The following is a 23457-nucleotide window of genomic DNA, read 5'->3' as shown; positions in this document are numbered from 1 at the left end:
TCAAAAGCATTCTGGAAATTAAAAGACGGGGCTTTCTACAATCATGACTTGAGCACACCAAAACAAAATTTGCAGTGTACCGAGTAATAATAATCCCTACCATGTTATATGAAAGCGAAACCTGGGTACCGAGCAGCGGCGTGCGGGGACAATTATAGGCGGGGAAGCGAATCGGTAAAAAACCCTATTTCGAGACAATACTTTTACATTTTCTTAAAAAACTTACCTTTGAAAATTCCGAGGCCAGTTCCATTGTTGGATTAAAATTCTATCGAAAATTGTTAAACAAACAAAAACACATAAAGTTATAATTGTTAAAATACGATATTTAAAATTAATTTTCCGAAGTACTTGACTTTTTTTGACCCGTTCATTATGCAGTTTGCTACTAATTTTTAATTGATTGTTCCAAAACTTTTTTCTTTTATAGTAGCAGTTAAATGTCCTTTACTATTGACATGCCTTTTTACATTTTTGTGAAAATTATTTAAATCTGTAATCCCGGCTACGTTCGAGTTAGTCGTCTCACTTATATTAAAAAGTAAACAGGGCCAACAAAATAATCTGGATAATTTATTGCAGCCGATTAACCACTCATATTTGTCGTAAAACACAACATGAAAATGTCTAGTGAATTTTTTACCGACTTCTCCACTCTGGTCTCCAAATTGATAGGAACCGTTGGCATACCAGACTTAATAATGTCAGTTTTTTCTTGGAAGTTCCGACTAGAAAATCCCTTTTTTAATAACACACATACAACACAAAAACAGTCTAAATTATTGTCCACAATAGCAGAAGCAGAAGATTGTCCTTCTTGACCCTCCATTACAAACGAAACAATAAACACTAAGTTAAATCCGAAAAAAATACTATATTACCTATAAAATCGCAAGCGAACCCGTCCCAATAAATTAAAAGTCGAGGAAGGCGGCCGAAAGATCGCTGCCGTGGCTACCCATACAGCACGTCCAAATAAAATTACGTTTCTACAAGGGAGACACATGAGGAACAAAATATGTTAAAGTGAACCTAAGTGTTCATCTAGTTCTAACATATATATATGAGATACACGCAGGTTTATATTGATAGAATTGTGTGATACAGTGTTTACTAGTTGTATACCGTATGCACTCAAGATTCTAAAGAGTTTTTTGTAACGTAACAAATAATTATTAAAATGATGAAATCTGACGTCGGTATATAAGATATACAATTTATAAGTCATATGTATGTGTGATACTTCGTATCATAGTTGTGCCTATAGTACACATCTTGTAAAAATGTGACGTATACACATAATATAAATATCTATATAGACACTTTGTAATAGTTTACTCTTGTGTCTACATTCTAGCATGAAATGAAGGTGTGCGCACGCGCGGATAGCCTCAGCGTAGATACACCGACCAAGTGTATCTTATGTGTCCTCTCTCCTTTCTCCTTTCTAGGAGTGGTATGTGTTAACAGCCATTATTGTTTTATCATAAGAAGGTCTATATAAATGTTCTGTTTGTGTTTAGTTTAAAAGAGATTTTAAGGTAAGCACAGGTTTTTAATTACCTTGTTATACCTTCCTAAGGGTATTATTAATATTATAGCACCTGACTCAACCAAACGACCAAACCAATTTTTGACTCCAATGAATGAAAACTCCAAATATTCTCGTATAATGATAAAGAGGTTAGCTCTGCAATATAATTTCTTTTTATTTGGAAATAATAAAAATCTAAATGGACCAGAGAAAGAACGATTTAAACACTTCAAAGAACTTACACTGATATTCGGTAAGTTATTGATGAATCAATATACAGATATGTTTAATATTCAATAATCAGTTTCATATAAAATTTAAGTACTTACTTAAAATACAACAAAGTCCAACAGAGTGCTCGTTGAATGAGTATGCTAACAAACCAATTGCTTGGAGGGAAAAGAGGACAAAAAAAGACTAAAGAAGGTCCACCAAATCATGGCAATATACCAGTGTTTACTATTTTAGTATGTACTTATATTTTTAATACATTTTATACAAATTCATTCTTTTACAGTGTTTTCTTACTTCGGGTTTCTGCAGTGTAAATAATTATTATTATTGTGTTATTTGCGATATTGCGTTTCATGATATAAGGAAATATAAGAATTTTATTTTTTAACCACTTAATCCATTTTATGGAAGAAAAGTGGTACATTTAATACAAAACAAAAATGGAACAATTTTAAGGCTACTTCTCTTGAACTTACGATCGAGATACTTTTGGAAAATACAAAGTTTTGCCTTCCTAATTTTCGTTCTAAAAAGATATAATTGGTGTCATTGAATAAATATTTCTTAAAAAGAACGAAAAGTTAGGCATCAAAACTTGTATTATTAGGAAAATATATACGTATAGCAAAATATATACGTATACACGCGGTAGTCACAACTGCAATGTGTAAACAGAGTTTAAACGTAATACACAAGCACTGTGTATCCTACGGCACACTGTGTATCCCTTACTTTGTGTATACGTAAATGCTATACTGTGGCTACATTATGAGGCGGACGTTTAACCTTTGTGCATACGTGTTGAACTACAATGTGTAAACGTAGCATATTTACATCGCGGGAATTGTGTTACCCTGTGTCTACGTCTAATAATGTAAACACATCGTAAATGTGATTTGATGTGCTGTATGGGTAGCAACTGTGCGCTATTTTACGGCTTAAATTTGTCGTTTGCGTTCGAGGTCAATAACACCGACATGAAGGAGGGATAGGCGACCGGCGGCGATTTCCAGGCGCGCATCCATGCAGTGAAAGGCTAATTAAATTTACTACGTTTATGTTATGTTTCAAATAAATAATTTTAACAAATTAAATTAATCTTTTGTTATAAAATAACAGTATTATTAACGTTTAACTATTTATTTTTTTTATCTTTAAAAAGTTTAGGGAAGCGGTGCTTCCCCCGCTTCCATGGACCGCACGCCGCTGGTACCGACACATGAACGCATTAAACAAGTTGCAACAGAGAAATCTGCCTATCTGCGAGAGCACTGAAGATGATTACTAAATCCCGCTTAAGATGGGCTGGTCACGTATGCAGGATGCAAGAAAACCGCTTACCGAAATCTCTTCTCTACGGTGAGCTTGTAGACGGAAACCGAGTGGACAACTCAAAAGGTAGAAGGATATTTTTCACGAAAACTTAAAGGAAGGAAATAAATGGAATTCTAGGGAACTCTTTGTTATTTTTTGTTTTATCGCCTAAACCTAGTTTTTGCATATCTAAAGAAGATTTCTTCAACTTGACCATCATGACATGTGTTCAAATGATTTTTTCTTATTATTGGGTATGCTGAATTGATCCCGTATACTATATCAGACTTATTTCCTGATAACTTTAACTAATATTAAAATAATTCTATTCATTGCCATATACAGTATATAGCTCATTATGTGGTGTGAAAATACCACGTAACATGTTATTTATTATTATCATTATTATCATGTTTTTTTTATTTAGAAAATAAAATAATCTTTGTTAATTACCTATGCCAAACTGTAGAGCAACGTATTAAAATATGATACATAAACTCGAAAATTTACCTGTAATTGCAATGTTCGCATGTTGCTAATTGAAGGCAGCACAAAGGCTTCTTTTCTTTGAGCAAATAACATAGAGTTGGACTCACTCCTACATAGGGTGACACTGGAGGAAAGCCCTTAACTATACTGTGAATATAAAATAATATTATTATGTAATTACAAATATAATGTAAAGTAATCATATTAAAATTATATTAACTGCTTTTTACTACTACTGCTATCTATTACTATTGTATTCTTCAATCAGTATTTTGTGTCTTGGGCTAGATTACGAACACTCGATTGGAATGGAAGTCGCTACGAGTTGTAAAAAATGCGATATATGAACTATTTTTTGAAAAAAAATTCACCGTTTACGAGAAAAATTTAAAAAAATGTTGATCTTTGACCTTGAATAACTTTTTTAGCAGACGTGGGATCGATGGGGACTTTTTATTTTTTCTTTGGTCAACCCAATGCCTACCAAAATTCAGCTATGTCGGAATTATGGTAATTTGATCACTATTTTTATGACTATATTGAACGGACTAAATGGCATTTTTTGCAACTCGTAGCGACTTCCATTCGAATCGAATGTTCGTAATCTAACCTCTTGTATATACAATCTTCATACATTAAGATGCAAAAAACGGAAAAATTTTTCGTCAAATTTAAAGCGTCATAATATTTTTTTTTATTTTTAGCACAATTTTCATGATTTTTTTGGCAAACTGTATATAAATATATCAACTTTGATTCTTAATCTCATTTTTTTAAAAACTTTAGTATTGGGGTTTATTATCGAATGGTGTTGTTTTTACCTTAAATTTAAAACACCCTGTGCAATAATTTCGAAGACAAATTTTCCTACAACATTATTTTCCTGCCAGAATCATGTCCCCTGAGCATTTTGTTTTTTTGGATAATGTCAATACATTCCAACAAAAGTTTGGGCATTATTTTCAATTATTATTTCTTTTATTATTAAGTTATTTTTGAAAAATAACATCAAAAAGTAATGATAATTGAAAAAATTGATTGCGTTTTTTTGCATCTGAGTGTATATACAGGGTGCTACAAATTCAGGGTATGAGCATTAGTATCTCGGAAATCGTAATAGATACGAATATGGTTAAATTGGGGCAAAGCTGCGCCTTGGGATATTCGCCAACGCCAACATGCTATCAAAAATGTTTCAACATTTACAAGGATTTGAAAAAAAAAAGATTTTTTTGGAAAATGAACTTTATTTTTTCCTGTCGTTACTTGTGACTTTTGAGAAAACCAAAAAAGTGATTGCACATTTTCATAGCCACTTTATCAGAGCTATCTAATCGTATTTTTAAATTTTCAAATTAGTTAATAGTTTCTGAGATACATAGACCAACTTAATTTTTTTAAATACGGGCGATTTTTATTTCAGATTTTGAAAGAATTCAGTCTCATGAGTACAACGATATGCCACACTTAATATGTTCTTTTGTTTTGTTCTATTGACACTAATTTCTAGTTCGGTTCTGTTTTTTTAAATATTTAACCTTATTATAATAATCGTAACAATATTGATGAGCGCTAAATAACATTGAATAAGAAAAATCGAGCCAAATGGAAGATTCAAATAAGTAATATCCAGGTCAGTATTTTAAAGATATTATTTTTACGTTTTTGTATTACGAATTTGAAATCTGAATGTCACGATCTAGTAATATAGATAATATTAATCGTAATTATTAGAAATCAACTTCTAGAAACCAGTTTATAATGTTCTACAGGTTAAATAAATTAAGTTGGTAATTTGAACATCTAAAAATACTACCAGGTAGCCTTGTCAAAGTGGCCATGAGAATGTGGGATTAGTTTAAGCATTTTCTAAAAAGTAATGACAGGAAAAAATAAAATTGATTTTCAAAAAAATTGTTTTTTTTCTAAATAACTCTAAATTTTTGCAACTTTTTTGATGATATCTTGGTGAACATCCTAAGGCGCAAATTTGCCCCAATTTAATGAATTTATTACGGTTTCCTAGTTACTAATGCTCGTACCTCAAATTTGTAGCACCCTGTATATTGTATGTACTATTCTCTATATACAAAATATTCTAAAATGTCGGTGACCAAAACCTAAACAACTAATTTTAATAATATGTTGTTTTCTTTATAAATCTTTGTTGGCCTTGCATCGAACTATATTCGTATAAATTTTTACATCGTTTAGGCAACCATTTGTTAATGACATTAAACATTATTATAAATTTCTAGAATCTTAATATTAATACAGCAACCTTTGGATTAAAACCACTTTAAGCTAGCATTAGACTACAGAAAATAATCAGGGGCGGATACAGGAATTCATTTTAGGGGGGGGGCCAAATAAAAAGTAATGTAGAATATACCTTTTAGGGCGCCATTTTTAATCCAAAAGCCTAATATTCGACCAAATTTATAGATCTGAGGGCAGGCCCGGGCCCCATGGGCCCCCCCTCTGTATCCGCCACTGAAAATAATATAATCTTATGATATATCCTTGAAAAAATTGGTTTGAGCTCTATACCGGGTGCGTCTCAACAGTGGCTCACCCCTTTTGAAAAAAGTGGCTTTCCATTTGAAAAAATTGAGATTTGATTAAAAATACGATTTGAGCATTTTCTAACTGGTCAGGACAAGAGACTAAAAACATTAGACAATCCAATCTATTTTTCCATGGCTCCTTGATTAAAAATTAGTATTTTTAATATAGCTATGGCACTCTAGATTGAAATTTAAAATACAATTTTTGAATGTCATAAGTTGACATATAATATATCATTCTATTCAGAATGTAATTTTCTATCGAATAAAGTAAAAAAAAACACTTTCGAGACGCACCCGGTATAACTATCTTAAAATTTATGCATGTTGTTTTATTATTCCTCGTTTAGGCTCACTAACTCTGGCTTATATTCTATTATACCGGCTCACAACATTGTTAAATTCATTGTTGGTTTAATAGACATATTCACTAATTTCTAACTTCAGTGAATTTCGATGGCTACAAAAAAAACATTGCACTCAAAATTTGTCTTAAAAACTATAATTTTCTCACATAAACGCAAAACAAAATTGAGAAACGCAGCAAGGCTAGAAAACGTACCCGGCTCGAGGCTACCTGTTTTTGACGTCACTGCTTTGATCGATCGATGGCGTCCGTACGATCGTGCACTTGCCGCATTGTTCTTACAGACGTTGGCGAAGGTGTATTGTTTATTTTCATTATTTTGGAGTTTTGATTTTTTTTAATATGGGTCCTATAGGGTGTCCAATTTAAAATGAGGTACATGGGGATCTCTCTTGGAAACCGTTGAAGATACATAGTTAGTTAAATTGAAGCAAAATTGCGTATTTGTATGCCCAAAAATAATCTATGTCTATTTTATTTTAAAATCACACCGTTACGTAGATACAAGGTGAAAAAGAAAAAATGAACATTTTTGAAAAACCACCATTTTCTTTATTATTGGAGCTAAGGTAATCAAAATTTCAATATATGGGCAAGGCAACATGGCAATTTTAAAATGATATAAAAAAAACTAGGCCTTCTATGTTGCGCACGGTCGAGGTCAGCTTTTATTTTTCTTATGAGTGCCATATTTAAATTTGACATTTTAAAAATCCTTATTAAAAATATTTTCAACCATTGTAGCAGCCTAAAATAATTTGTTATTTTTGCGCTACATCTCTAGCAGAATTTAAGCAAATAATGCCCATCTCTAGTCGGTACCGCTGCAATTTTGATAGTACCGTGAATGCCGTTCAATGTGGTGGCGCAGGGTTGCCATTTATATTAATCGTTAGAATTATTCTTTAAATGTTATTAATAAATTTCCTGAAATTTCCTTATTTCGAGCACAGTTTGGTGTGCGTCGATTTTTTGTCTTCAAAAGATAATCTCTGGCCGAATTTTAACGTTTTATTCGGATTTTTCGACACTTCCATTTCGACCACTGGTGATAAGTCCCAGGGTGGTTTTCACCTTCCCAGAGAAGTTTTTTTGTACATCGTTTGTGGCGGAGAATAACCCTGCGAGTAAGTTATAGCTTTCTTCTTTTTACCTTTTTTCGTGTACTTAGAGAAAAATCACTTATTATAGATGTATCCCTTACCAACTTAAGGGGAAGATTTGACATTTTGGGAGTTTTTATTGGAGTAGATTTTAGAGGAGTTTTTTTTGAGAACACAGCAATAGTTTTTTTTTGAGCCGAAGATTTTTAGCAGTTTTGGGTTTTTATGAATGGTTCCGTGAAGGTTCCCTGTTGGAGGCTGGTGTGAATTGGCGAGTTTCCCCCTTTTCCGCAAATTTCCAAGTTTTCTGATGGTTTGAAGCAGTTAGGTAATAGTTATGGGCCCAGGTACGATACGAAATCAACACTGATTGACTACAGCTTCAGAGCAAAAGCTAAGTACTCATTTACGTTTTGCTTTAGAATCTTTTTGCCTTTTTTTAACTTTCTACTGAAATTTACTTTATATTGAAACCTTTTTAATGAAACTTAAACAAACGATTACGTTTAGTAATTTATATTTAGTAATATTTAAGTTTCGATATATCAAGATAACATTAATTTATTGTATTTCTTTTAAAGACCTTTTTTATTCACTTTCAAACTGGAGTTATTTAATTATTAATAAATGTACATAGTTTTTTTTTATTAAATTTTGCTGTTTTAATTTGAGATATATCATTACTGAACATCTTTAGCCTGTGGTAATTTTCTTAATTTTTTAAATATCACCTTAACTTGGCTTAAATTAAGTGGTGCCCAACAATATGCAAAAATAATTAAATGGACCTATACCTATTGTTCACCAGACGAAGAACAGCCGTACGCTGCGGTTTTCTTTTTAATTTTTAACATCCTTTTTTATAATTTTTTCTAACCTTTTAAAAAGACGCCGCACCATGTACCAATATGAAAAAATCAATTATAGAAAAAGCAAAAGTGCACTTCGGCCATGCGCAACGTAGTACGCATAGACTTTTTTGGACATAATTTTTAAAATTTCCATATTGCCTTACCCCTATGTTAAAATTTTGATGACCTTAGCTCCAATAATAAAGAAAATATGGTGGTGTTTAGAAAATGCACATTTTTCTTCTTCTCCCTGTATTTACGTAACGGTATATGCATATTAAATAAAATAGACCTAGATTATTTTTGGACACACAAAAACGCAACTTTTCTTCTATTTAACCGATCTTGTAACTTTAACGGTTTTCAAGATTCCCATTATTCCCTATGTAGGTACCTCATTTTAAACTGGACACCCTGTATACGTGTGCGAAGTTTCAGGTCAATACAATTAAAATTTAAGATTTGGCTCCTTCTTCTTAATCCTCTCCTCCCTGATCAGATCAACAATACGATAATTTTACATTGTCTTAGCTTCTATATACGCATGCAAATTTTCAGTTTAATATGATAATTAAAATTTAAAATTTGGCCCCCTCCTCCTAAATACGGGCCTCTGACAGCTCAAAAACTCAATAATTTTGTATTGGTTAAAACCAAATGTTGTTTGTTATCGCTTTCAAGTAAACCCGTCCTCCATCTCACTAAGTAGCTTTGTTTTTAAACTAGTAATAAACTCCAAATATTAATCACAATAAATCAAATTTAATATACAAACTACATCCGAGCAAAACGCCATATGTCGTATTCTAGCTTGTTCTGTTAGAAATTTCACAGCGTGTAGACAGCACCGTTTACTCGCGCGGAAATACCGATCGAAGCAGTGACGTCAGGCCGCGTTCAGCGAATTCAAACGATTACGATAATTTCGCACGGATTTTTGAGGCATAAGCCTTTTACGGAATGTTATGAAACTTTGAATACTGAGTTTTAATGTCATAATGAATGATTTTATGAGAAGTAGGCACGTTTTAATTTTTTTGTGAACATTTCTATTACGTCTCTGGAGAATTTTTCTCTACGTATTCCAATAACAAACAATTAACTCTAGTTCATTAAAATCGTGTATCGCTTATGATCCAAAATTAGGGAGCTTGAAAAACTGAATGAAATGAAGCACTTAAACGCCTATAACTGACATTCCTTTCCAAATTAATTTTCCTATCTAATAATAACATAGGAAATTTGATTAGAATAATTATATAAAAATTACTATATAATAACTTGTATCATTATTCTCTAAATATCAAGTAATCAGAAATATCGTTGGAATATTTTAGCTTAATAATATGTACATGATGTTATTAAAATGTAATCAAATAATTCGTTGACTATCACTATCTAATAATCAGTCATTGAAAACTGATATAGGACTTACCTAATACATTCATCATGCCATGCAGGTTTCTCGAACTCCATAGAATCATCAGAAAGACTAGACCTAAGAAGTGCAAGGTTTGGACAGAGTGATAACGGGTAAATAGATAATGCTGATTGAAAGCGCCAAAAATATCAAAAGCAGTGTTATCAAGATGAATATATCATGCACCAGGAACATTGATGTTTCTACAGCGCAGCGTTTTAAGTTGTTTAGTAACTAAAGTAAGCAAAAAAAAGACTGCTAAAGAAATACGTGCAAGGATTTATTATGTTTTAAATCCATCAGAAAAGAATTTATTCATGCAAATTAAGTAACGCAATGCTTAAACTAATCCAATTTTGATTTTCAGATTTTTTAAGCGTATAGAAAAGTTTTGCCGGCCTAGTCATTCTAAATCCGTGGTTCGTAATTTTATTAGTAAGACGAAAATAAAATACTCGTTTAAACTGTTGATAGACAAAAATACAAAGAAATATTGGTTGCCCATGATTTACGACGGTAGGCATGATTTATGATTAGGGAGATAAAAATAAAATTTATATTAAGCGGGCATACTAACGGAATGTAACATATCAATGTAACATCGCAACCGGACGGAACGCATGCGGTCGTTCGTTTGTTCGTTCCCTCGGCCATCCGTTTCGAGTCGGTACATCAAAGGCGTTCGCAAATGAATGTTCGCTACCGAACGAATGTTCATTCGTTCGTTCGGTAGAAGTATGGACGGCACCGGATTTTAGAACCAAACGAAAACACCTTAACCCATTCGTTTGCGAATGGACACGAACGAATGAACATTCGTACGTTCGTTCGGATAGTGAATTCGCACCTGATGTGAGATATTAGAACTATATTTCATATCAACTAAACTTCTAGTTACGTAATCGAGGGCTCGATTATTAAAATCATTGTTGCCAACCATGGACATATTCAAATGTCAAGTTGTCGTTTATATATTTATTTCCTGACATTGTCATTCGTTTTGACACTTTAGCTTTGTATTATGTTTTTGGTTTAAATAAATAGTGTTGTGATACTTTAAGCTTGAAAATGTTTACTAGCAGACCTTGTAGTCGAACATTGTTCTTTTTAGAACCTCGTTAAGTGCGAAGTGTACCAGATAGCTTAATAGCCGTAAAAAACTGATTGCTACTTTATTAGAATATTTTTAAAAGTGCTGTTAACGAGCTGAGTTTTGTTGATGTAAATAATTATTGTTTATATATGTATAATTATTTTTTTTCCTTAAAATATTTTGATTAAAAGAAAATATTTATATAATAGTCAGCGAAGCTGTGCCGGTCAAGCTTAATCACGTGACTAAAAGTTTATTTGGTATGAACTGTATTTATTTTAATTATTGATATTTAACGGTCTAATCTTTCGGGTATCAGTCATTGCTGCATTAATATCCTAAACGATTTCTTGATCGCTATTAAATATTTTACCGGAAAACTGACATTATGCATAGCAGCAATGCATCTTCCCCCTTTTTATGGTTCTGTACTTTAAAAGGAAAACAACGGTACTCTTATAGCATCACTTTATTGTCTGTTCGTCGGTCCGTCCGTCTCTCTGTCAAGAGTTTTAATAACTCTATGGTCAAGACCCCTATCTCGGAAACGCGTGGAGGTAATGTAGTAGATGTAATATGTAGTAGATGTCATATGTGATGTAGTAGTGTAATATAACCGATAATTTTGGTAATATTACGTAATATTAGCACAAGATCGGTAACATTGGAAATATTGATTTTTCCTACTCTTTTCCTTTTTAGCCGACCATACCAACAGGTATGGTAGGTACCTAAATACAAAATATTTTCATGGTGTCTGTCTGTCCGTCTGTCCGTCTGTCTGTAACACGATAACTCAAAAACCGCTAAATCGAGTTTAACCAAATTTGGCACAAAAATACTGTGGCACCCGAGAATCTGGCCATTAGTTTGTAGTGGGGGTGTGGGGTTGGTAAGGGGGTATGGGAGGGGGTTAAAAATTTTAAAAAATCGTAACTCCAAAATTACAGTAGCTAGCGAAATGCGATTTTCAATTTAAGATTAGGAATAATATTTGCAACAACATTTATAATAACATCAAAATCAGTTAAAGTCGCAGTTTTTGAGATAAAAAAAATTGGAAAAATTCCTTTACTTTGAAACTAAAAGAACTGCCTACCAACTTTTTATTAACATATTTTAGTATGGGCGGCTATACGTGCCTCCCGGCGCCAATTTTTCTTGTTGAAAACAAGACAACACATTAAAAAGTCTAAGCCAGTTATTTCTGATGTTCTTTCACTAAACATAATAAGCCTTATGCTGGAAACGAATTTTGGCTACAAATACAAGCAACTTATGACTTAAGCCAATTTCTAGTGGATAACAATTTTTGAAGCTAACGGACCAACAACCTCAAAAGGGTTTACCTGCTTTTTTGAAATTAGATCTGTATTATGTATCGAAGTACCAGATTCATCTGTTGATATTAAATATCATTATTACGTTACAAATAAAGCATACGAGTATTTTAGCAGTTAACTTACGACTGGGCCGCGTTAAAGTAATTTGCTACCCTATTCACCAATTTTTCCCACACCCTCGCACTAATAAACTACTTAAAACAATTATCGCATATTTAAAAAAAAATTGAAAAACACAACACCTTGAATTCTGTGACTTACGTTTTTAAATAGTTTGGATACTGTAAAGTCAAATTCGTAATAAGCCTATGCGCTGAAATGCAATTTTTAGCCGACCGATTATTTAGTTCCAAAGGTGAAAAGAATACATTCTTAACTTCTAATTTCTTAATTTCCTAACCGATCGGCCGACTATCTGATTGCATGTCTGCGTGGCTCCATAAGAATATATTGGTTACATATCTGTAATAAATAGCAATCAATAGTCGGCCGACTATCTGATTGTGAATTCTGCGTGGCTCCATAAGAATATATTGGTTACATATCTGTAACTAAATAGCAATCAATAGTCGCCCGATTGTCTCCATCAGAATAAAGTAATCCGTAAACTCCATCAAGTAAAGCGACTAAAAATTGCGTGTCAGCGCGTAGCCTACTTATGCCAAAAAAGCTCGCAAGTGGTTTGGACAGAAAAATGCACGCTTCATTAAGAAATATGTAATAATTACTTTTTTAAATATGTGTTATCATCGAAAGTATTTTTTACATGTAGATCTCATTATGGAATCACTGACTGGCACAATACAAAATTAGAGGAAATATTTTTGCTAAAGAATTCGTCCTTTCCAGCGAAAAATCTATGTCTGATTGATGGATCGGACCTGTCTAGTGGGTAGGAATTTGCTCCAGCTCTAAAATAAGTGTGTTGGTTATAAACTATTTAAATTTGCCATCGTAAACAGCCGCAACCGAAAGAACCTTTATACTTATGGATTTGTCCATCGGCCAAGAATAAACAAACTTACCGTAGAAAGGGTAGGAAAACTTATTTATATGGCTTATAATTATTATTATTTACTAAATGGAGAAAAACATCCAAGAATGATAGAGGCTATTGAGAAATAAATGGAAGAAGATATCGATTTTGAAGTAATAGATTTGACTCAATTAACGAAAGAGAAAGAAGAATCATATGACAATATTAAGTATGATTTATCACTATCCACTCTATTACGTACTATAACATAGGCTACTTTGACTCTGATTAGCTTAAAAACGTTCCTGTCTTTTTTTGTAATGTTTTTACAATGAAGATGTGTGATTTATTTATTTTTTTATTTGGATATTAGCTGTATCCGGCATGCTCTGAATTCCCACTTAAAAAGGATTTGTTCTATATAGTTCAGTCATTGGGGATTTTTGCTTGGAAAAAAGTCCGGAAGTTTTGCAACTTTGCAGGTTTATTGGTTTTGAGGTCCCTAACTAAAATCCATAAAATGCACATTTCCAGACTTGCCGCCGGCGCACAGTAGAACGATCATATGTTTGATTCTGGACATAACACTTAAAATCGTAATTAAACTTTTAATACAAATTTCTTCAAATACATATTTAGAAAGCCATAATTTAATCAACTAAAATCGAATTTTATTGAAAAATTCACCCAAAGCTATATATTATGGTATACAATATATGCGTTTCTTGTTAAAGATATTCAATATGTGGGAAATTTATACTCGCAGCTCAAATTATTGATTAAATAAATGACTTAATTCATGTGCCCCATACAAAAGTAGCCCATATTTTAACGAATAATTTTAAAGAAATTTTGAAACACTTGGGTGTTTATTTAACTCTATTCTCCGTGAAAATATACAGTTTTTAGCGAAATTTATTATAGATTGCGTGTTTCTTTCGTAATTATCAAAAAGTCCCACCGAGTCCCGATTATTTGTTGGTGGGTATGACTTCTCTATTTTATGCTAAACTTATGAATACAAAGTTTTATTGCAGCCGCTTGCAGCAAAGATGGCTTTAAATTTTTGGCTTTAAACACATTTTTTCAAAAAAATGTTTTAAGTTAGAAATTTTGCATAATTGCTGAATGTCCAGCACATTGCATTGGGTCGATCCACTGTGCGGCGCCGCCATCTTGCCAAGATGGCACCCAAAATCGGTATTTTGTGAATATCTCGAAAAAGAGAATAAAATTTCCTATAAAAAAGGTTTTATGAAAATTTTCGCTAAAGTCAACCGTTTAGGCACAAAATCCCTGGAAATTTTACAATTTTGCGTCAAATATGATATATTATGTAAATGTCGATTAGGGTTCACTAAAACTAGTTTTAGTTTAGTTTTTTTCAATTTTGTCATGAAATAGTGGCGCATCATTAATTCGCTCATTAATTATTTATGAATAATTAATTTTAATTATTGAAAATGTGTACTTGTTTCCACACCACCCAAGAGGTAAAATACATGGCGCGTGTATTTTAACGTGGTCTCCCCGGAGGCCTACTCTATTAGGTAAATTAAAAACTTTAACTTATCTGCACAAGCCCAACGGATCTGGCTCATTGATGTCATATTCGATCGTGTCTGCTGTGCTGGACTCATCAGGGTGGTCTCTCAATACGTCCAACTCTTCATCTTCAGCCGCCAGAGGGATATCTACAGGCAAGTCCAACTCCTCTTCATCGGATTAGTCGAGTGACACTTCAGTGACGTTGTCACAGGACTTCCCATTGCAGTATGCACAAATCATTGAACATTTTAATCCTGCTTTTCTGCATTTACAGGATAAAAATTCCAATAGGGATTTTGGAGCTGAATGTTTCAACGTTGTGACTGGAGTAATGCCTGTTTTTGTTTTCTTCCAACCCCATTCTTCGGCATCTTTGGTACAACCAGACCAATGCTGAACCTAGTGGTAAGTTCGCAATGAATGCTGTCCAGCACGACAATTAATTATTCATAAATTAATGTGCGAATTCATGATACGCCACTGTTTCATGATAAAATTGAAGAAACTAAACTAAAACTAGTTTTAGTGAACACTAATCCACATTTGATTTCGGCAAATCGATTATATGTATATCATACTTTACGCAAAATTGTAATTTTCCAGGGATTTTGTTCGTAAACTGTTCGTTGACTTTAGCGAAAATTTTCATATAACCTTTTTATAGGAAATTTTGTTCTCTTTAATTTTGCTCTCTTCAAATTTTTGCGAAAAACGCATAGTTTTCGAGATATTTACAAAATACCGATTTTGGGCGCCATCTTGGCAAGATGGCGGCGCCGGCGGCAAGTCTGGAAATGTGCATTTTATGGATTTTAGTTAGGGACCCCAAAACCTATAAACCTGCAAAGTTTCAAAACTTCCGGACTTTTTTCCAAGCAGGCCTCTGTTTTGAGCCCCAATGAATGAACTAATCATTTCTTAAAGTGTTTGTGAGTACAAAATATATTTCTTTATCCACGACTCGCCTATAATTTGATTATTATACATGAGTTTATGAAATAATAATAATATTCATTATTCACTAGTGAATAATGGTTTCATTATTCACCGCTTCCACGGATATCTCGATCCAAACTCCAAACGAGAGCTATTTGAAGTTTTAATGTCACTTTTTGCATTCTAAAATTAAATTTAAAAATTTTAAGTTTTCAATGTTATTTTTTGGATTCATCTATGGGGAGTTTCAAAAGTTGTTTTTTAAAGTATAAAGTATAATATTTTTTTAAAGTAGTAAAAAAATTATCTAAATTTTTTTGATAGTCCTGGATAAAGTATAGTATTCTACTCGTATAATGGCTGTCATTCACTTGGACGATTCATCCGCGTGAATAACAGCCACCATTATATGCTCGTTGAATAATATATTATTATTTCACTCCAATCAGTCGGTAAGTAAGAAAGGTTCTGATAATTGTGCATATTTAAATAGGAAGAATAGATAGAATCAAAACGTCATCAGCGTCATCCTATCTGTCATTTTATACATCTATATCTGTCTACATCGTTTTCCTTGGACATCACCAATTATAAAATTTTTTGCCATGTTTGTCGGCAGGTCTTCGAGCAATGTGTCCAAAGTACTAGAGGATGCGTTTCAGAGAGATAGCCGACAGACGGGTGCTTATGTTAAGCTCATTTATTATTGACAGATTCGTTCCTCTAGCTGTCCAAGGTATTCGCAGCATACGTCTGTAGCACCACATTTCAAAACTGTCTATCATCCGCCTTTCCGATGATTTGATGGTCCAGGATTCTACTCCATAAAGAAATCCCATACATTGTAATCAGGCCATACAATTACTTAATCTCTTTAACAGGGATTTTTTTCTCTCATCGTAATGAACTTGTAAACGAAACGCCTGGGTGAGCTTTTTAGGAGATTTTTGACCTCGCCTTGAAAAAATAGCTATCATAATCGGATAAGTTTTGATTATATCATGCTAAATTTCATTCCGATTTGGCATTTTTTTTTTCACTTCAATGGAAACGTCAACAAAAATTTAGACTATTCTGGGATATACAGAAGACATCTCCAAAGTTTCACCATAATCGAGTAAATATCTTTTAAAATAATACAAGTTACTTAAATGCATTACCCTATAATTTTAGGCTTGGTGTCTGTGCTATTTTTTGTACTTTATTATAATATAACCCAATTAACCCATGTTTAAGATTCCATAGCAAGGAATTGTTTTGTCTTCATCGATTAATTCGAAAAAAAAATCATGGTATTCTAATCCATTAATTTGCCTATTTATAATTTTAATTTTAAAAAACGCTCTCAACGCAATGAACGCCATCTTGAGTAGCGCATCAATGAACAAACAAGCTCTTTTGTGCGGCAAGCCAGACTTAAGCCGGCGCGCGGCGCTACACTACGTAGCCAGGCTGGGCCAATGCGCAACTAGCAAAGCTGATCAAATATGTACCAGCTCCAATACACTCCAGTGCATCCACAAGACATGGCCAATATTGGCAGATGCAAGGATAGCGAACGTCTACTAATATTGGTGTCGGTGTGCATGTTCTGATGTGCACTTACTGCTCAGTGTTGTGTTGCAAGCTATGCGTTAATGAATGCATGTGTACAACTGTTATATTCAATTATTTTTATGCATGGTCTTATTTGGGTTCCATATCTTGGGATACCCTTCATATAAAGCCATAACTTTTTAACTGACCATATTTAATTCTTTACTGTCCACATTTAATTCCGCCATAGTAAACCGATGATCAAACAAAACTACTTTCAAACACTGTCCAAACGTTGCATCGTGTAGACCGTTTTACACATGCATAAATACACGCCAAGGCCAATGCTCAAAAAATTCTATGACCAGGGGCGCATCAAGACACAGACTTTTAGGGGGCTTAGGTCACTATAAGATAATATTGATTTGAGGTTAAAACCAATATTATACGACCCCAACCTGCCATCTGGGGGATTCCCCCCTATACCTCCCTAGATGCGCCACTGCCTATGACATATGTGCAAGTTTACAGTCTCTAGAGCGAATAATGACAAGCACTAAGCCAAGCTCACGTAGGCGTTGAATTTGTGGTCCACACGGTAGGCCCAAGGTGGGCCAACTACACCTTGGCCAAGCCTTGACACGTCGAGTGACGTCGGCTTTATCAACAGGTGTGTTTGGCGTGTACTGTTCGGCGCAAAAGCTTAGGTTGGTCTGCAGAATTTGTAGGGGCACGCGTTGCGCGTTTTTTTCATTAGCAGAAAAATGTTGGATGAGGGGTCCCTAGCAGAGGGGCTAAGCGGGTTCTGGGCCACAAATCCAAGATAGCGGTAATTCAAAACTTAACTATGGGGCGTGGTCCTTGTTGGAGGAGTGGGGGGGGGGGGTTATTGACCGGACAAACCGGATCTGTTGCAAATAGCACTCCATTCCTAATACAGGGACTATGCCCCATAGGTAAGTTTTGAATCGCCGCCATCTTGGGTTTTTGGCCCAGAACCGGCCCGCTTAAGCCTTCTACTGCCACTTTTCTTTTCGGTTACATGGTATTAGTTTTTGTATAGCTGCTTTGGTTTTATATATTTTTTTAATCACGATATACCATGCGATCGAAAAACGGCGTCAGAGTTGACTTGGAGATGGCTGGATCGAGAAATGGAGATCGCTGTCGTTCTGTATGTAAAGTAAAATGGGCATGACGATCCTCTCATTTCCAAACCATCTTGACACCATTTTTTTTCAATCGTATAATACATATTGTTAGGCTGTTTAGAGCAGGTTGTGATGGTTGATTCATTGTGATTGATGGCAATGCGTTACCATAATAAAGAGATTTTTACACACCTTATTGATTTAAAGTTTCCTATGATTGAATTTAGACGAAATACAGCGTTTTTTGGCTAAGGATATATTGAGATGTACATTATCTTTAATACATATTTTACTTTATGACATTTTGAGAATACAGTACTTTCTCGTTGCACCAGCCAATCAAAATCCGTCTAATTGCCAGTGCCCGAAAACGAGTGGAACCATCCTTCGTCTAACATCGTATTTGAAGAAGGCCAAGTTCTCGATCGGCTGATTGGGAATTTTGACCGTTTAAAATGCATTGGCGGCTCGTGACCCGTGTGACTGGGTAGGCGACAAAATTTTAGTTGCCTCTATTTGTCCTCCCCCCCCCCTAATTTACATAATACACTAGCCCAGTTTATAAATATATGTTACCTATCTCTGGGTTAAAAATATGGCTCAAAAATATTTAGGACAAAACTAAAGCAAAAATAACAGCATTCAATGTAATGACATAATGATTGACATAATGTACAAGTATAGTTTTTATTAATCTATTTTATCTATTTTTTTTATCTATTACTATGGAGTCTCTATGGAGTACATCGTAAGAATTTTATTTTATTTTTATTAAATTAAAAATTGGTAGTATTAACAGAAAGAATAATTATTTATATATTAAAGTTTTATATATTAAATTGATGAGTCGGTCTCTTAATAAAGAAAAGTTATTTATTATTATATCAGTAAAATCATCAGATTGTTGAAGAGCTGTGAAAAGATCTTTTTAGAATGAAAGTAAGGCAAGTGGCGATAAACGATTTTTCATGGAATCTCTACTATAAATTTTAATGCATTTCAAACATGAAGTATGTCTCTCACCCCAAGTACTTGTAAATGGTGTAGTAACAAACAAAACAAACAATTTGAAAGCCTCTGGAAATATATTTCCAGGATTATTCTCCTTAAATTATTTTATAATCGAAATTGTCATATCTATTATTAATACATACCTGCAATTTATTCATTAATTTATGTTGGTCAATAACACTTTTTGTTTGTTAAATCACATTGTTATAAATAGTTTGTTAAATCCGATGTTAAATGCGTTGGAAATTTTTTATAGGATTCTTTAAATTTTGGATCCGCAAGAGATAAATAAAAATAATTGAGAAAAACGAGTACCTATCTGCAAACCTTATTTCTAAATGTATAACAATGTTATCTAATATTTCATAAAATAAAATTCGCAACGATATTTGACTTAGCCTCTTAACATATCGAATTGAAATAGCACAGAGACTTTTCTGTAATATCTCTTGTATCGTCTTCTTGCACCGAATAAAATAACGCGCTTTTTTATTTCGTTATATCATTTTTAATAATCTCGGACAAGCCCGAAAAATGTTTCCAATTTGCTTTAAACGTTTTTTGAATTTTCATATAAAAGTTTTAAATATGAATCATATGAAATATCCCCTTAACGAGATGTGATATATCTCCTTATGAAACATCCGGAATATCCCCTTAACATTTAAGCCTACCGAGCCTCACGACTTCATGCGAAGGCGACCGGAGATTTCGCCTAAGCCACGTCTTAATATGATACAACTCCGACTTACGTCGCGTCGCTACCGCACGATGAGTTAGATAGAGACAGAAGACTGCCGTACGTCGTGCATCGACTCTGATAGTAGGCGATGTAGAAATCGCCGAACAAAGGCACTCCAACGGTCGAAATTATTTTGCTTTCTAAAGGTGGGTACTCACTGAGCGAACGAATGCCGAACGAACAACGAAGTCCGAACAACGAAGGTTCTGGATTCGTTCGGCCGTAATTCAGGTACCCTACCAATGAGCGAATCCGAAACGAATGCAGAAAGTTCGCTGTTTGGTTGGCTTCGTCGGTTTGTGAGTTTGTTTAGCAGAAAAAATGTGTGACAAAATTATAGCGGCATCAGCTTTTATAATTATTGCGGGATCACTAAAAGTAAAAAAACAAAAAAGGAAAAGAAAACATTGGATGTCAAAGGTTTATCAAAGTCGGGATACATATAGGGGACTAGACTGCTTCCATGCATCTTTTTTTTTACTTTTGTTATGGTACAAATTATTGGAAGGATTCCATAACAATTCCTCCTTTCTATATGCTTCAATTAAATCAATTGTAAGTTCGTCTGTCCATTGAAGTTTACCAGACATCTTGAATCTTTTTAACTTAAAAACACAGCGTTCAAATGCAAATAATATAAATTCGGATTCGGAGTTCCCCCAAAAAATTAAAAACCCGCGAATCTCGTCAACACCGAACTGCGTATCTCTTTGATGTACCGCTCTCCGACCGAACGCAGGCGACGGCGAACCGAACTTAAAAATGCCATGCGATTCGCCTTCGCATTTACGTACACACTTGACGAATCATTCGGAGTTCGTTGTTCGTTCGCTCAGTGAGTACCCACCTTAACGCAGCGGCACAGTCAGCGGTCAGCGTACGCAAGCGGTAGTGAATATGTTAATATCGTTAATATACAAGACCACAAATATTAAAATAATATTGATTATTAAAACACACTTTCGTGTATTAACTATGTATATTAACAGTATTTTTATGTATTGGCAACATTAATAGTAAATATTGTAATGTAATAAATCGCTTAAATTCTGTCAAAATCTTAGGGTAGGCGCCGCCTACCTTGTCTACCATGACGAGCCGCTACTGTTAAAATGTATCTGATGGTTTATGAGTTGTTTGCGTTTTTATGTAGCCTTTTGGGTGTCTAGTTTCTGTTCATGTTTTTTATATATATTTTACTAGTAGTTTATTTATTAAAGATTAAATTAGCATCGACCAACAATAAATTTTGTGAATAAATTCTAGATCTTTGTTTTCTCTCATTCATGCTAAGCCTATTTACTTTATGTATAATAACATTTTTATGGATAAACTATGGACCACAATATAATATAAGTTTATTAACCATCGTATTTGAAGTATTTATTTAACCAAAATTATACTTACATCATAAAAAAATGTCCCAAAATTTTAAACGAATAGAATTTCTAAATTGTACAAGAGCGTATAAAGCTATGGTATAACGAATCTACGCATTTTCAAATAACACGCTAAATTTGCTCTGCCCCAAATCGTGCTGAAACGATTTGATTGGCTGGGTGCTAAAAGGAAAGTAATGTGTGCGGATATTTTCGGTTAAACCCGAAGTGTCAGTAGGTGAAGAATATTTTATTTCATTATTTTATTTGGAAATATTTTTTATTTAAATATTCGTATATGTTTCAAAATTGGTGCCCAAAAAACTTTTAATGAACGTATTGCGTGAAAACCTCTGTATAATGAAAACGCCATAGTGAGCTCTTATTATATTTATTAAAGAACATTAAACTTATTCATTTTGTATAGTTTCTACTAAATGCCAGAATTAAGTAACTTATTAACCCAGCTGTTAAATTTGCCCAATTAATATTCCCATAAAATGATTATACCAGTTTTGTTATATTAATGTTGCTAGCACAATAATATTGTTCTTCATACTATTTCTACAACTGTACATACATGATGCAGATCTTAACTAACCAGCGAATTCATATAAACTATTTTGCGGATTGCTGTGTAACTAAAACACATAAACTGTATTAATAACTTACGCAATTTTTTCACTGGGCGATCTCCATGGAACATCATCTTCTAACTCGTCTTCGCTTTCATCTCCCTCATCGGTGACATCTTGCGATATGTTTAGAGTACTACCAGTAAACATGTCAGGGACCTACAAAATAAATATTATTTGTTTTCTGCTGTAGCACTTCAAAAAGTAAAACAATTCAACTTGTAGGACTAGTTTAGTAAGGTGCAAAGACTTGCTTGTCTGAGCATAACAGGGGCGATGAAATCAACGCCCACTGCATCAATGGAGGCGCTTCTGGACCTTCCGCCTTTTCACATAGTGATCCAGGAGGAGGCAAGAATGGGACTCTATCGACAACAAAGTGTTTTGTCTCTGGAAAATAGGACAGAAACAGGACACTTAAAGATGGGAGATTCTATCGGAGGACCTCTACTCCAAATGAGATCGGACCAAATGACCCCTCTTTATCACTACCACAAACCATTCGAGGTGAACAAAATGGATCGAGGAATGTGGACAGATATAACATTCCTTCAGGATGGACTAACCTGGTATACAGACGGGTTAAAGAGCTGGAGTATTTGGGGAAAGACCAGGGGCAAGCTTATCCTTTTCCTTGGGTAAACACTCAACCGTATTCCAGACAGAAATCTTCGCGATTCTACAATGTGCGAGAGAAAACAATAGAAGAGCTTATTCAGGTAAGCTCATTAATATATGCTCAGACAGTCAGGCGGCACTTGGGGCGCTTATGAGCCCAAAGGTATCGTCGAGACTCGTCTGGGAATGACTGAGTGAACTGGGAGCTCTGGCACGAAAGAACAGAATTAAATTATTCTGAGTGCCGGGCCACAGCGGCATCCAAGGCAACGAAAAAGCCGATGAGCTAGCTAGGCAGGGATCATCGGCATCCTATCTTGGTCCAGAGCCAGTACAGGGAATACCCATAAGTATGGCCCGTAGTGCACTAAAACTCTGGATCAGGGAAAAGCAGAATGTCCATTGGAGAAACAGACAGGGGCACAGGCACGGCAAGGCTTTTATCCAAGGACCTAGCTCTAAAACCGCAAAAGAACTGCTAATGCTTAGCAGGAATAAAGTGCGGATTACAAAAGGCCTCTTGACAGGACACATGGCTGTCAAGTGTTACCTGAACAAGCTCAACCTCTATCAAGGAAGTCTTTGCTCTGGACTCTGCGATAAAGATTCT

General features: G+C 34.2%; 1 protein-coding gene across 1 annotated transcript in view; it reads right to left on the bottom strand.

Annotated features, from left to right (window-relative positions):
* Positions 1 to 23457, bottom strand: part of LOC115887866 (potassium channel subfamily T member 2) — a 314018-nt gene that overhangs the window by 70935 nt on the left and 219626 nt on the right. Inside the window, exons 15-17 of the mRNA XM_030907381.1 lie at positions 22267 to 22388; positions 9895 to 9957; positions 3593 to 3718 (exon numbers count right to left, since the gene is read on the bottom strand). Of these exons, the coding sequence (XP_030763241.1) occupies positions 3593 to 3718; positions 9895 to 9957; positions 22267 to 22388 (311 nt within the window). The remainder of the gene's footprint in view (positions 1 to 3592; positions 3719 to 9894; positions 9958 to 22266; positions 22389 to 23457) is intronic.

This window comes from Sitophilus oryzae, unplaced genomic scaffold (assembly GCF_002938485.1).
Source record: "Sitophilus oryzae breed Bouriz unplaced genomic scaffold, Soryzae_2.0 scaffold_649_pilon_pilon, whole genome shotgun sequence".
NCBI lineage: Eukaryota > Metazoa > Arthropoda > Insecta > Coleoptera > Curculionidae > Sitophilus > Sitophilus oryzae.
The sequence above is the reverse complement of the archived record's forward strand: the minus strand, read 5'-3'. Positions and strand labels throughout refer to the sequence as shown.